Here is a 14,082-nt window from a genome sequence, read left to right on the forward strand (position 1 = left end):
ACTCGAAATTCGCGAACCACCCAAACAGTAATTCTTGCTACTCTTAAGTTTTATGATTCTTGACAATCTTGAAACATGTTTTTTTTTTCTTGATCACTTAAAATTTTAAGATATATTTCTAACAAATTAACTTTACAAAATTATTTGATCTTAGTTTTCTTTGTTGTACTTATCCAGCTGCACAGTTTTTGCTAACATTTGATCCATGTAGTCCTTTTATTTAGTAAAACAATGTTTCGTACATGTTGGATGATAATGTATACAAAATTTCTGACCATCCTAAAATTTGTTTATGTTGTAAATGAATGTATCTATTCATGTTGGATACTATTGTATGCAAAATTTCTGACCATCTTAAAATTTGTTTATGTTGTAAATGAATGTATCTATTCATTTTAAGTTTGTTATTCTATGCTTGTTTGTTTGCTCTAAATTTAGTTCTTTGGCATTGTATATGCTTGATTCTCTCCAACATTTAAGGAATTTCTTAAATTTGATGTTCTTCCGCAATGTACTATAAACGAAAACGAGAAGAAAGAAAGAAAGAAGAAAAGCTTGAAAGGCATGCCTTAATGTTCAATCAATTTGATGAGTAAGAGAGATGAATTTCACAGAAAACACAACCAATGGTGCTATTCGCCTCTGCGACAACCAGATTCCCAGAAATGGTGCCTGCTATTTTACAACTTTTTTCATGAATTGTGGGGTGAAGCAAACAGCTATTTAAGTCCATTTACACTTGAGACTTTCACCGCCATATTCTACATTACGATCGATCACAAAGGAAGAAAGCGAACCTACAACTATGAAATCGCTGACACGAGCATCAAAAGTCCAAATCATTACTTCACATTTTGGTCTTATCAGTTTGAAGAAGTTAATGCAGAAAATAGCACAAGTGTACAGCAATTTCAATAGCCAAAATGGATGGCTATCTCTTGAGAAGCGCGTTGCAGTAGATTCGCTTTAGATGGCACGCTGTGGTGCTGCATAGTCGAGGATCTTTTATAGCATTTGGGTGACTCACTTTGACACTCCGAGACATCTGCTGAGATAACCGAAGGGGGGTCAACATTCTTCGTATCCTCTGACATAACTTTCGTAAACTCCTCAAGCGCGTTACACATCCAATCGTATCGACAGAGTCTAAATGCCTCTTTTATGTTCAACTAAGAAGAGAAAAAATGCACTCCAAATCTGTTAAAGATGTCAAAAAGTACAAATTGCAGTAATATTTTTTGTGGATTTATTGAGAAGAATTACCCATTGGCGAGCACGGTTTTTCTGCTCGGGCCATGCCTCAAGCTCTTCGGTCACCTCCAAGGCAAACATGTATCCTCTGCAGCCTCCTTCCATGCTACACAAGTCCTGACTGCTTTTGCTTCTGAATTCCCACATTCCTAATGGAGTTTCCTGAAAATGAGAATAAACCATCACGGTGCGACAATATATGACCGAATTAAGGCTCAATTAGCTTATCTAGAATGACATTTTGTCACAAAATGTTAAGTCAAATCAAACTTCAGTTGCACATGTTATAACATTTATCAGAACCGTGCAACACGGGGAAGGAAATCACATATAAATGTACGATTTGAACGATATCATGAGCATCGTCTCATATATGTATAGTGGAAGAATATATATGATGGACTATAACCAATACTTCAATAATCTAGGAGGAAATTGAACCTACTCTTAAAATTCCTGTAACTCCTGCTTCTTCTAAAGCTTCGCGACAAGCAGCTTGTATAACAGTCTCATCGTCCTCCCAACCACCCTGCCAAAGAAAAGAAAACAAAACTTTTCAATGTTAAAGGTCTCGTACCGATGAAAATTATCGATGCAGACAATATGAAGTACCTTAGGAAACACAAGGTCATCGCGTTTTGGCGAAGAAATCATAAGTACTTCTATCATTTCCTCAGTTTCTCCCATCTGGTCTCCATTCTCCTTTCTCCATCTATACGGAATACATCTGTTGGAATACATACGAAAACTTTAAGTGAATCACGAGACATAAAAAATTGAACGTAATCACATGTGTCTGTGACTGTGTCATGCACGTGCCAGACACCAGACACCAGACATGCTATATTCTTATTCATGCTTTCTACTATTGACAAAATGTTTTTTAATAAACTTTTAGATTTACCTCATTTCCTCATCAAACAAATCCACAAGATAATGATGTAAACATGAAGAAAAATGAAAAGTAAAAAGCACAATGTTTTCCTAATCAAGATTTTAAATAATTTCTTTTAACGAATCCCACTAACCGTCATTTTCTTCTGGTATAATCACAAAACATAAAAAATTGGATAGTTGTTTAGCTTAATCCATTTTCTCTCATTATTTTAAGATCCACTTGAACATATTGAATGCTTTAAAATGATAAAAAGAATAGATCAGAAACTTCCATGCATCTGCTATGAACACAATCTTCAACAACAAACATATCTCACAGAAATTTAATATCGGAAAACAACAACACAGCAATAATTTCATAAATAAATAGTGCTACCCCAGTTATTGATTACTCTGCATGCCAGAACTGTGATATACTGATAAATGTTGAATTTTTCATAGTTTTATATTTGCATAAAAGCCAAAACAGATCATGCAATTTGAAGTTGTATTTTACATTTCTTAATAGACCTTAAGTCAATGACATGGCCCACTCATTTTTAAATTATCATTGTTATCGAACATATCCTCATGAAATATAATTTAATAGTAAAATATTTGATAGAGAAGACAATTATTTAGAAAATGTTATGTCATGCCTTTCTATTTCACAAACAAAAATAATTAACACCTTTGTTTATTTTGTGAAAAATATTGGATCTATAATGACAACTTTATTAGTTTACAATTTCTTTCTGAACCACGAGAAGAGTACCACGTGGTTCAGAGAAAATGAAGTACTAACACATACACGATTCCTTTGAAAAATGAAAGTAATTTGTGTATTAATGTCATACATCAAATCCAAATACATGTTTGTTCAGAGATGTTGATGTTACATAGAATTTTGAAGAAAAAAAATGAAAGTAATCCATGTACCAGTGTCGTGTGTTAAACTCAGACATCTGTTTGTTCAGAGATGTTGGTGCTACGGAAAAGTGTCATGTGTTAAACCCAAACATATGTTTGTTCAGAGATATTGGTGCTACGGAAAAGTGTCATATATTAAACCCAGACACATGTTTGTTCAGAGATGTTGGGGCTACGGAGATGTAATCACTCATAAGTACATCTATTTAAGAGGTTGACATCTCATCCACAAATCAAACTCACACCACATACTTTAAAACCAACCATGCCAGTTATCTGACAACTATGTCACACTATTAATTTTCTATTTGCACATGAGACAAAACCAATGAAAAGGAAAGAAGAAAGAAAGAAAGCAACGAATATCTCTCTTAATCTAAGAGCTCTACAAAACTACACCATAAAAATGTTGTAGAGGATCCATTTTCTCAAGAAAACATCAGAGGAAATCAATAGAAACCAATCACAGAACACAACAAAAACATATCAATAAACACCATAATGCATGGTCATAACAAAAAAACGAATCATAACCCAAAAACGGTTAAAAAGATAAAAAGATAAGATTTTTAAGATAGAGAACCTATGTTCTCAAAATCGAAAACTTACCCAGAAACAAGTCGAAGGTTGTCTTCATAACGTTGTCTTTGTCTCCCCGTTCTTGCTGGTACACACGACATAGATTCTAGAAAATCACAAATAAAAAAAAAACACAAATTTGTAGAAAAAACACAAAGGAAAATCAGAAACAGGGTTTGTCTTAAAATAAAACAATTAATAAAAACACAAACAAAGGTTGTGTGAATAATATAACATACCCAAGTCACGTTTTTTTCAACTTTAAATCTGGAGCACGCAGAATAAAGAAGCGTTCATTAGAAAGAATCTAAAAGGTATTGCATGAGATAAGAACCATCAAGGAAAAAGTGATGTTGTTTTGGATAAACATGTGTGTTGTTATTTTTATTGGTGTGAAATGGAGATTCCGATGATAAAGTTTAAAGTTTTATCTTTTGTTTTCCACAGCATGTGGTCCAAATGGCAGAACAATAACAACAAATGGTATGGTAATGGAAGAGATAAGGAAAAGAGGAAGAAGAAGAATGAAAACAGAGGAAGAAAAGGTTTCACGGAAAAACAGAGAGATAAAGAGCTTTCAACGGATTCTTAGAAAATGCTTCCATTTATAATTGGTCATTGTTTAAATATTTTTTCTTATAAAGGATTTTTTTTTTTTTTTACAAGTTATAAAGGAACTTCTTAATCTTTGTGTAAATGGAATTTTTTTTATGCTTGCTTGTGGTGAGTTTACAAGAGATTATACTTTTGTTTTTTATCTTTAATTTTAAACTAGGGTTCAGACAGACACTCACATACCTATGTCCGCTATTTATTAATCTCCATATAAAAAATGAGATATTAATCATTAACGGTGAAAAAATTGAAAATTTAAAAATTATTAATAGTGAAAGTGTGAAATAGAAAAAAAAATTTATTTAAAAATAAGATAATCAACTTTCACTCAACTAACTTTCATTTATTACCTATAATTTATTTTTTAAATATTTATAATTAATAGAGGATAAAATAGGAAAGAAAATAGACTATACACCAAAATATAATTTTTTAATTATATATATATATATATATATATATATATATATATATATATATATATATATATATATATATATATATATATATATATATATATATATATAGGAGGGATATTCTTAGTCCAAGAGTAAATTATTATAACTTACTCCACATTTTGACCATTAATTCTTCTCAATCTAATGGTTGAAATAATAAGTAATATTTTTCTCTCTCCACATTTAATTGCTTATTATTTTCAACCATTATATATATATATATATATATATATATATATATATATATATATATATATATATATATATATATATATATATATATATAGACATGGCAACAAAACCCATACCCGCGGGTACCCACCCGAACCCGCCCCGAAGTTGACGGGGAAAACCCGCTTTGATTGGGTTTGGGTTCGGGTTTGGGTTTTCCCCAATGACAAAATATGGGGACGGGTCGGGTAATGGGGACACTAGTACCCACCCCGAACCTGTCCTCGAACCCGCCCCGTTTATTTTATTATACACATTATTATTTATTTTTGATAAATTACAATATTAAATATATGGCCAATGTTTTAATAATTTGAATTGTATTTATTATTTAAAATATTTGAAATGTATCTATAGAATATTTTGAGATTATTTTATTTTATCATTATAAATGTAATTTGATTTTAGAAAAAATAAATATTTCAATTAAAAAATTGATTTTACTAAATGGATGGTGGCGGGGTGGGGATACCCGAACCCAACCCGAACCCGTTTGAGACAGGTTTAGGTTTTAATTCTTCATCCCCGTTTGGGTTTGGGGCGGGGAACGGGGATCGTTTGGGGATTCGGGTTTGGGTTTGAGGGAGGTAAAAACCGTCCCCGACCCGCCCCGTTGTCATGCATATATATATATATATATATATATATATATATATATATATATATATATATATATATATATATATATATATATATATATATATATATATATATATATATATATATTTTGATGGATTTATTTTTTTGTTTGTATTTTTTAAGTATGAAAAAGATTTTTTTTTATTAAAATAGAGTAACACTATTGTAGGGATAAGATTGACAATGATGCGGAAGTAAATTTTGAGACTACTCTTAATTTGGATATTGTATTCCACAATTTTAGAGAATTTTTTTTAAAAATAATTTACATCTCAATTTTGGTATTTTATCTTGATTTCTATCTATATGTTTTACAATTAGATAACAAAAATAGAAAATTCCATCACAATCCAATAAGAAATTTTCTCAAATTTAGAAATGCAACTCTCTCTCTCTCTCTTACTCGTTTATAATCTATCTCATCCTCTTTATACTTAATTCTTGAAGTGTGAAAAACAATGAAATATTTCAAAAATTAAAACTATAGTAACGGATCATATCTTTTTTAACTTCATTAAACATATCTCTCTTTTTTTTTATAATTATAGTGACGGATCATATCAACATTTCTTAACTTGGTTTCTTTTTGTGTTTCCTACCATCATTCGTTCATGCAAAAAATTTGGGGAAAATTTTGATATTTGGCTTATGAAGAATCGCATTCTTCCCAAGAATTCCACTTTGATGATGAGAAAGAATTGCTTTGGTCCCACAATGTAGGTCTGTATCTCAGATTATTGTTTATTTGAACGACATGAAATAAGAGTGTGTTTGGATTGGCGGTGAACATAATTGATTCTAATAAAATTGAGTTTGATAGAATTGATTTTATCAGAATTGAGTTTAGCAAAATTGATTTATGTTTGAATACATTTATGTAAAAGTGAATTGAACCATAAATTTTAGTGTAAAAATCATCCAAAATTAATTCTGAAGACATAAGTTACAAATTTCAGTTTCAAGTTGAATCAATTTTGGAGACAGAATCAATTCGACTTTTACCTAAACAAACATCTTAAAATTACTGAGAATCAATTTTACATCTTTCAACTTGCTTTTGGCTCTTCCAAAAGCCAAACCAAACATGTACTAATTAATTGTTAATTAAACTATGTGATCCATTTTGGCCCATATTGATGAAATATTTTAATGCCGAACTATGAAATATGTGTTGGCCATTATTAAAGGCCATTTGAAACAAAACATTTGAACACATTATACATTTTGAACAACAATTATAGTCAATTTGAACAAAACTATAGGTCATTTGAACAACCGTATAAATCAAAACAATAGATTGTTGTAAACAAAACATGAAAATTTTCTAAGTCAAAAACAAATTTTCTAATGATCAAAATGCATAATTGTTTCTTGAGTGCCTAAGGTATATAAATAATGAATTACATATCAACTTAGATCAGAAACATGAATTAGATGCTTGAGATACCATATCTTGATCAAAATCGAACTTGTGATAAATGAGTTCTTCAATCTTGACTTGAACATGGAACATTCTTTATCTTCTTTCCAACACATTTTTCTTCATCAAAACATCTTCATAATAGACTTTTCTTCACAATCTCCCCCTTTTTGATTATGATAAATACTTGATGATTGTTGATTTTCAGAAAACTCCCCTAGGTTTATTATCTCCTCCTTAGTTCACGAACCTTTGAATTCCTTTTGATTTATAAACTTTTATACCTAGAATAAAATAGAAACAAGTAAATAACAAACATATGCATCCTTCTCGCCCTTTTGACATTATAAAAAAAAAGGAAATATGAAAGATAAAACCATACAAGAATCAATTATACATATGGAAAATTAAACATAAGAGGACTTATCTTCTTCACATGATATCAATATGAAGTCAAAGTTGATATCATTGTTGATGCATTTTCAAAACATCTTTCATTCAATAAAACTTGTAAAATTACCCTATCATATGGTCTTGTATCTTAAAAAATCAATATTGATTTTACAATTCTAGCATATGACCTTTAAGTAGCTATACAACAATTAATAGTGTTTTGGTACCCAATATTCTTTGGATCTTCTTGGGTTAGATCTCTTTCTCATCCATACATACTCACCATAAGGAATACCATAATTTCTTATGTAGCAAGCATTAGAAGTATGGCCTTTTGCATTACAATAAGAACAAGTAGGTCTACAAATATGGTTTCGTTTATATTGACATTAAAGTAATTTCTATCATGAGACATTTTATGATGATTTACAACATGTTCTTCCTTTGAGTCCTTATTATTGAATTTTCTAGTAGCCTTTACAATGATAGTTTGACTTGTACTAGATTTATTAGAATTAGAAAAGTCAAGTCCATATTTATTATTTGAATATCTTTGACTACTCAAAACATTTGGCAATGACTTGGTTTAATTCCACAATTTTTAATTCAAAAGAAGAACAATTATTGCACCTGAATTTTCGACTAAGTCTAACTCCGCTTTTGTGATATTAGCCTCACTTTCTAGATTTTAAAAAATTTATTTTGTTTTAAAAGTTTTCTAGAAAGTTTCAAAAAAATCAACATTTAATTCATTAAAAGCACTTTGTAATTTATCATATGAAAGTCTCTCATCAATTTCATATTCATTGACCTCACGTTCTTCATCACTTGAATAATGTGATGCCATTGATACCTTGTTTGCATGATCTTCATCTGAAGATAAACTTATTTTATTGTCATCCCATGCTACATATTCTTTCTTTGGCCTTATGTCCTTCTTGTTCTTGAATTTATTCTTCTTTTGAAGTGTAGGGCATTCACATTTAACATGTCTTTTTTCTCCATTTTCAAAACAAGTAGCATTCTTTCTTGGTGCTTCTTCTGGAGTGATCTCCTTTTTCCTTTTTTTTCTTATGAACTTTTCAAACTTCTTGATAAGATCATCATCTTCATCTCTAGTGAAATAATCTTGTTGACTGCTGTAACACCCTTCTAAACCCCGCGGAAATTAATAAAATAATTCAGAGTAAAACATGAAAAACAAGGGTGCCACAATTCCAATTAAAACAAATTATCATAAATCAATTGTCATGCTTCACTTAGGGGAAAATCATCCATTTAACAAAATCATGTTTCTATACAGCGGAACAATAATCAACAGATAAGCATAACATCATCTATGCAATATCTCACAAAATTACTCCAATAACAACAAAATAGAGTATCATCATAAACTCTAAACTAACGTTCCCCCAGTGTTACAATATCAGAGCATGACACCGACGCTATACCAAATAAACCGACTCATGAGCTAATCCTCACCGAGCCAAAAAGCCGCTACTCGCCAATCTGAAATCATCAAAGTAAGGGTGAGTCTCATTCGCAATTAACAAATGTTATCGAATCATAAACAATAACACATCATAGTCACATTATTCATCCAATTTCATTATATTCAGATTGTCCGGAAGTACTCATCAACACACAACAACAAATAGAATACATTACCAAGAAACAACACCATAATTCATCCAAACAAATCATAACCCTTACACAATCATCACATATTATAACATTGGACAATCTTCCATTCATGTTATAATAACACAAGTAGCCTAATGCAAATGCAACTATATGCATGTGGTACCAAAATCTGGGATAACCCAACTCACCGATCCACCATCGTCAAGGATACGGCAACACCCACTCACTAATTCCACACAATGGGAATTAGCTACCACTGATCCACCATCGTCAAGGATCAGCCACATAATGATTATGAATGCATGTATCAACCATAACATGCTTATCACCCACATAAATCAACCAAATGTCATAATCATCAACCACCACAATAATCAATAGCCATACACAATTATGCTATTTCTCAACCACAATAAAATACATATTTTACATCAACAATATATGTATAACAAACACCAATTACAACCACAACATCATAACAGGCAATTCATTCGTTAACGTGTTTGTACGCATAAACCACCACACAGTGCAACAACAATAACACCTCTCACCATCGTGTACCAAGTACAATAAATCAACCCAACAACAACAGAGCATTTACATCATCGTTCATCAAAACACATGATAACCATATTTACCATGAACAACATCCATTTGCATAACAAGCAGAAGCAACCACATTATCACAGCACACATCATTGCACATATTCAATTATGCAAACAACAATCATTGCACCTCATCAACTATGCAAAACTAGAATAAACCATATTTGGAGAAAACGATATATTTCAAAATAAAATCAAGTTATTGTTATTTTATTTATTTCATAAGGTAGGGCATTCAATTTAAGGAACAACGTCCAAAACGGCGTCTAAAACGGACTTACGGTTTGAAAGTTACACATCTTTACATTTTTCAAAGAAATAATTATCGCTACAGCACGCGGCGCCACCCACAGTCCGCGGCGCGTAACGAATAGAAAACACGCCTTCGCGGCGCAAACACAGGTTCGCGGCGCGGAACGAGAAAAAGTTACGCCTTCGCGGCGCGCACCCACCTTCGCGGCGCGAACTGGCAAAAACCAGAGATCTCACATCGATTGACAGCATTACGGGATTCATCCCAAAATCCCCAAAACCCAAATCAAGTTATATCATGAACCTCAAATACCACCATATCAGCCACATACATGTTATAACACAAATATAACACACAAAGAGGATCATTCAATCATCATAACAGCCATATAATCATACAATTCATCACGTCAAACAATTCCCATCAAGATCATCCCAAAACCCCAACCTAACATATAACCAATTGACACAAACAATGCATCTAAATCAGTCCCATCATCTATAATACGATAAAAGATATTAACCGGAAGAGTCCCCCCTTACCTTAGCCAAAAATCTGGACTTTTCCCCTTCTTCTTCATCAAACCCGTAAGCCCTTTTTCCCTCAAATTCAGCAAGAATCTCCCATCTTCAAACTCGCTTATATCCCTCATCGAGAACCTCCCTGACACGAATTAATATATCAAATCGAAGGAAATTTTGTGTAGAATCCGAATCTTCGAGAATTACCTGATTTGGAGTTACGAGCCGAGAGTTATGACCCATTTTGTGAAGGCTGCACCATGAGTACGAAAATGGCTTTTGTATATGAGTTCTCTCCTTCTTCCTCTTAGGTTTTCCTCTTTTCTTTTCCAATTTTCTTTTTTTTCTTATTTTATCAAAACATAACATAATTTAGTAATGGGCTTCTTCACACTAACACCCCACATTACTAACTCCACCAATGGCCCAACACTACATTTTATTATTTCTTCCCACATAATTCCAATAAAATGCTAATTCAAATTAATTAATTTAAAACTTAATTAAATTAATTAAATAATAAATTTTGGGATGTTACAACTCTCCCCCACTAAAAGAGTTTTCGTCCTCGAAAACATACCTCAAGTAACCAGCTCGTATAAGAGTCCTCCACCTGACTCTCCAGCTCCCTATCATTATTACTATCGATCAATCCTCAAAATCCATCTGACATAACCAACAGAAAACATGTTTCATACATTCAAATCCCAATTCTTACGTCGCATTTGACTATCCAAACGTATACCACTCGCTATAGCTCCAAAAGGTTAACAACCTATACAATACGCTCAACAGCCGAGTAATACAATTACACGATCTATAGTATGATCGCACGGATCAACACTGCAGTAATGCATACCATCTACCAACATACCAACCTTAGATATACTCTTCCATCTGAGCGATAAAATAATACTTACACTTTTCACCAACCGCTTCCTTCAAGAAACTCAATACTCATATTTCTATACCATTGAATTCCAATTATCTGACCCCTCTTAAATCACACCAGCAATTATTCAACACATTACATTCCGCTTTTTCCGCACTACTCTGACTACTCATCACAATCATCTATATCAATTAGATTTCTGAGTTTTACCCGATTCCGATTCTCTTTACTCATTCGTCCAAGAATCATTCTTCATCATTCATGGTACTAATCTACCATTTAGCAATCCTTACTCGCATCCAACGAAAACCAATTCCCGATTCACTTCCTCTATTTAAACATCCTAACCATCAGAACTAGTACACACTCATCAGCCTCAATATACCATCGCTTACAAAATAGCTCAACTAAGTCACGCTCTCTACTAAGAATCAAATCAACTCCATCCTTCATAGAGTGTAATTCCTCATTATATCTGGAATCCACAATACCACCTTAACAACAAAACAAAATTATTATAGCATCATATAGTATCAACTCGTCGTTTTAATTTCGCCGAATATATACTCGTTAACTACGTACAACCGTAATGACATATTCATCATCTCGGAAATTATTCAAAAGAGTTATAATTCTTCGACACGACATCCTTACATCCACTGGATTCTAAATCCAACATATAGATCAATACATATTCTCTATGTAGGCTTCCGACATATTAATTCCTTACTTCCCGCGAGTAGTACTCATAACATACTCCACATCACACTTTCGCTGCGCGACTCTGATTACCCGTCTTAAGTCATCATCCACCATGTTGCACTCTTTCATATTCACTTCTTCATAAGTTCACACAACATAGTGAGTGATTATTCTCACGGCTTAGTATTCATCACATCTTAAACCATTAAGGTAACAAAACAAGCTTATCTCTTCTATATGATTTCATCTACTACCAACAAGAGATTTAGGGTGATCAAGTCCTAAATTTGTCAATATTAGTTGAAAATCATATTTAAGCATAAACCGTCGTTACTACATAATAGTGTCCATTTCCGAGTTTGCACCCAAACTCATTAACATCGTCATAGTTCAATAATCCACTACGGTGTCCTTCTTCTAGAATATTCTTCCGAAGCTCAAAACATCAGTTACACAAATCCAATCACTCAACCTCATTATATTATTCCCGTCGATTCTGAATTCACCGCCTTTACCTTGGTAATTCAAAGTCAACCTATCGATCGACTCAACATCATCTTTCTGACCTTCTCTAATCTCGTTAAGAATACCACTAGTCATCTTCTAGCATACTCAATCTAACACTATTAGGATCACCTTCACACACCAACTCAAGTCTCTAAATTGTCCAATTAAATCCAACTCATTCATCCTTAGCACCGACATATTTAAAGACTTCCTACGCAACACAATAGCACAACAGTCATAACTCGTGGTTTTAATCCAAATTCTATTACATCCTTCACGTCCAATTATCATCCCACTCGGAATCTCAACAAAGTCTCCCTCACGTCAACAATGTTAGAAATTCCCTACAATCCTTCTTTTATACTTATCGTTACCTTGCCATCACAAATACGATTCCAAGGGTTCTAAAGTTTGTCCCATCTTTACTACTAATTTACTCATTCACTAAAATCCATCGGTATTCAAATCATCTTTGTGACCGAACATCTCATCGACTTATTCATCAACAACATGTTCTACTCCACGTCGTTTCAAACAATCGCGGTAGTAGGCACTCTTATTCAACAAGTTTCACGCTTCTATAACCGACTTCAGAACCTCTCCTCATAGGGTCACTCTACCGTATTTATAACTCTTCCATAAATTAGAACACAATCCCTCCTCCTCGTAGGTTCAAACGGTACATTAATCCGACACTCGGAATCCAAGATATGAATTTTCCAACCATTGCCCGAAAAATGCAACACTGACATCATGCAGTGACACTCTATACGATATATCCAAAACTTCTCAATTGGTAAATTCAATTCTTAAAATTACTCCTCAACAAACCTGCTAATTGTTCCTTCGATCCCTTCAACACTGACACTGACATCCCGTGCAGTACCAATAAACAAGTCTAGTTATATGAACAAGAGTAACCGTAACTTCGCCTCTTACCAACGTCATCCTGTCACAACTAATTATCTTACAGCTGTTGCAACCATTTTTATAACAAAGTTCATCTCATTAGCTTTCTGACGCTTCAAACGGAACTCAATTCGGGTGTCCAGAACTCCAGTTATGAATTTTCGAAGTTCCGCAGCTATTCAGCAAATTTCCTGCGTTTTGCTTACGAAAATCTCTCTCCAAAACTCATTCTCTTCAACTCTATCACATTCCAAACAGCCCCTTATCATATCTCTTTACTTCCAAACATCATTATAACTTGAGCAACACTTCCCATCGCCGAAGCGCAATTTCTGGAACATTACTACATCAATCCTCTTCGCAACCTTGCAGCTGAACCTCTTCTGAGTCATAAGGCTACTCAACTGACAGCTTCGCAGCACACCAGCAGAGCTGACACATTGCAACTTTCCAATTTCCTTCCCTTACAATAACTGTCAATTACCGCTAATCATCTTCCTTCAAGATGTTCCAACTCAATTCCCGGTGAAGTCTTAATTCTAAGTCACCTTCAATTCGGAAAACAACAAACTCCGACAACGCTCGCACTGTTGCCAACAGCAGCCTACTGAATCAATCTTCTTGCAACTGAAACATAACCGAGAAGCGAAGCTTCT

The 14,082-nt window shown here is 33.1% G+C and overlaps 1 protein-coding gene across 1 annotated transcript; it reads right to left on the minus strand.

The window, feature by feature from the left end:
• Positions 1-565: 565 nt before the first annotated feature.
• Positions 566-4,236, minus strand: LOC131609854 (nudix hydrolase 13, mitochondrial-like). Its single transcript, XM_058881668.1, has 6 exons — positions 3,876-4,236; positions 3,667-3,742; positions 1,864-1,978; positions 1,697-1,780; positions 1,264-1,413; positions 566-1,169 (listed from the first exon to the last, which is right to left on the minus strand). Exons 2-6 carry the CDS (start codon positions 3,735-3,737, stop codon positions 912-914), a joined length of 678 nt encoding a protein of 225 aa, XP_058737651.1. The 5' UTR covers positions 3,738-3,742; positions 3,876-4,236; the 3' UTR covers positions 566-911.
• Between the last annotated feature and the right edge of the window lie 9,846 nt (positions 4,237-14,082).

Source organism: Vicia villosa, linkage group LG6 (genome assembly GCF_029867415.1).
Source record: "Vicia villosa cultivar HV-30 ecotype Madison, WI linkage group LG6, Vvil1.0, whole genome shotgun sequence".
Classification (NCBI taxonomy): domain Eukaryota; kingdom Viridiplantae; phylum Streptophyta; class Magnoliopsida; order Fabales; family Fabaceae; genus Vicia; species Vicia villosa.

Coding starts and splice junctions, on each gene's coding strand:
- LOC131609854 (XM_058881668.1), bottom strand. CDS start 3,737: ATGTCGTGTGTACCAGCAAGAACGGGGAGACAAAGACAACGTTATGAA. Junction 1,781..1,863: donor ATGACCTTGTGTTTCCTAAG/GTACTTCATATT, acceptor TTTCTTTGGCAG/GGTGGTTGGGAGGACGATGA. Junction 1,170..1,263: donor AAAACCGTGCTCGCCAATGG/GTAATTCTTCTC, acceptor TTCTCTTCTTAG/TTGAACATAAAAGAGGCATT.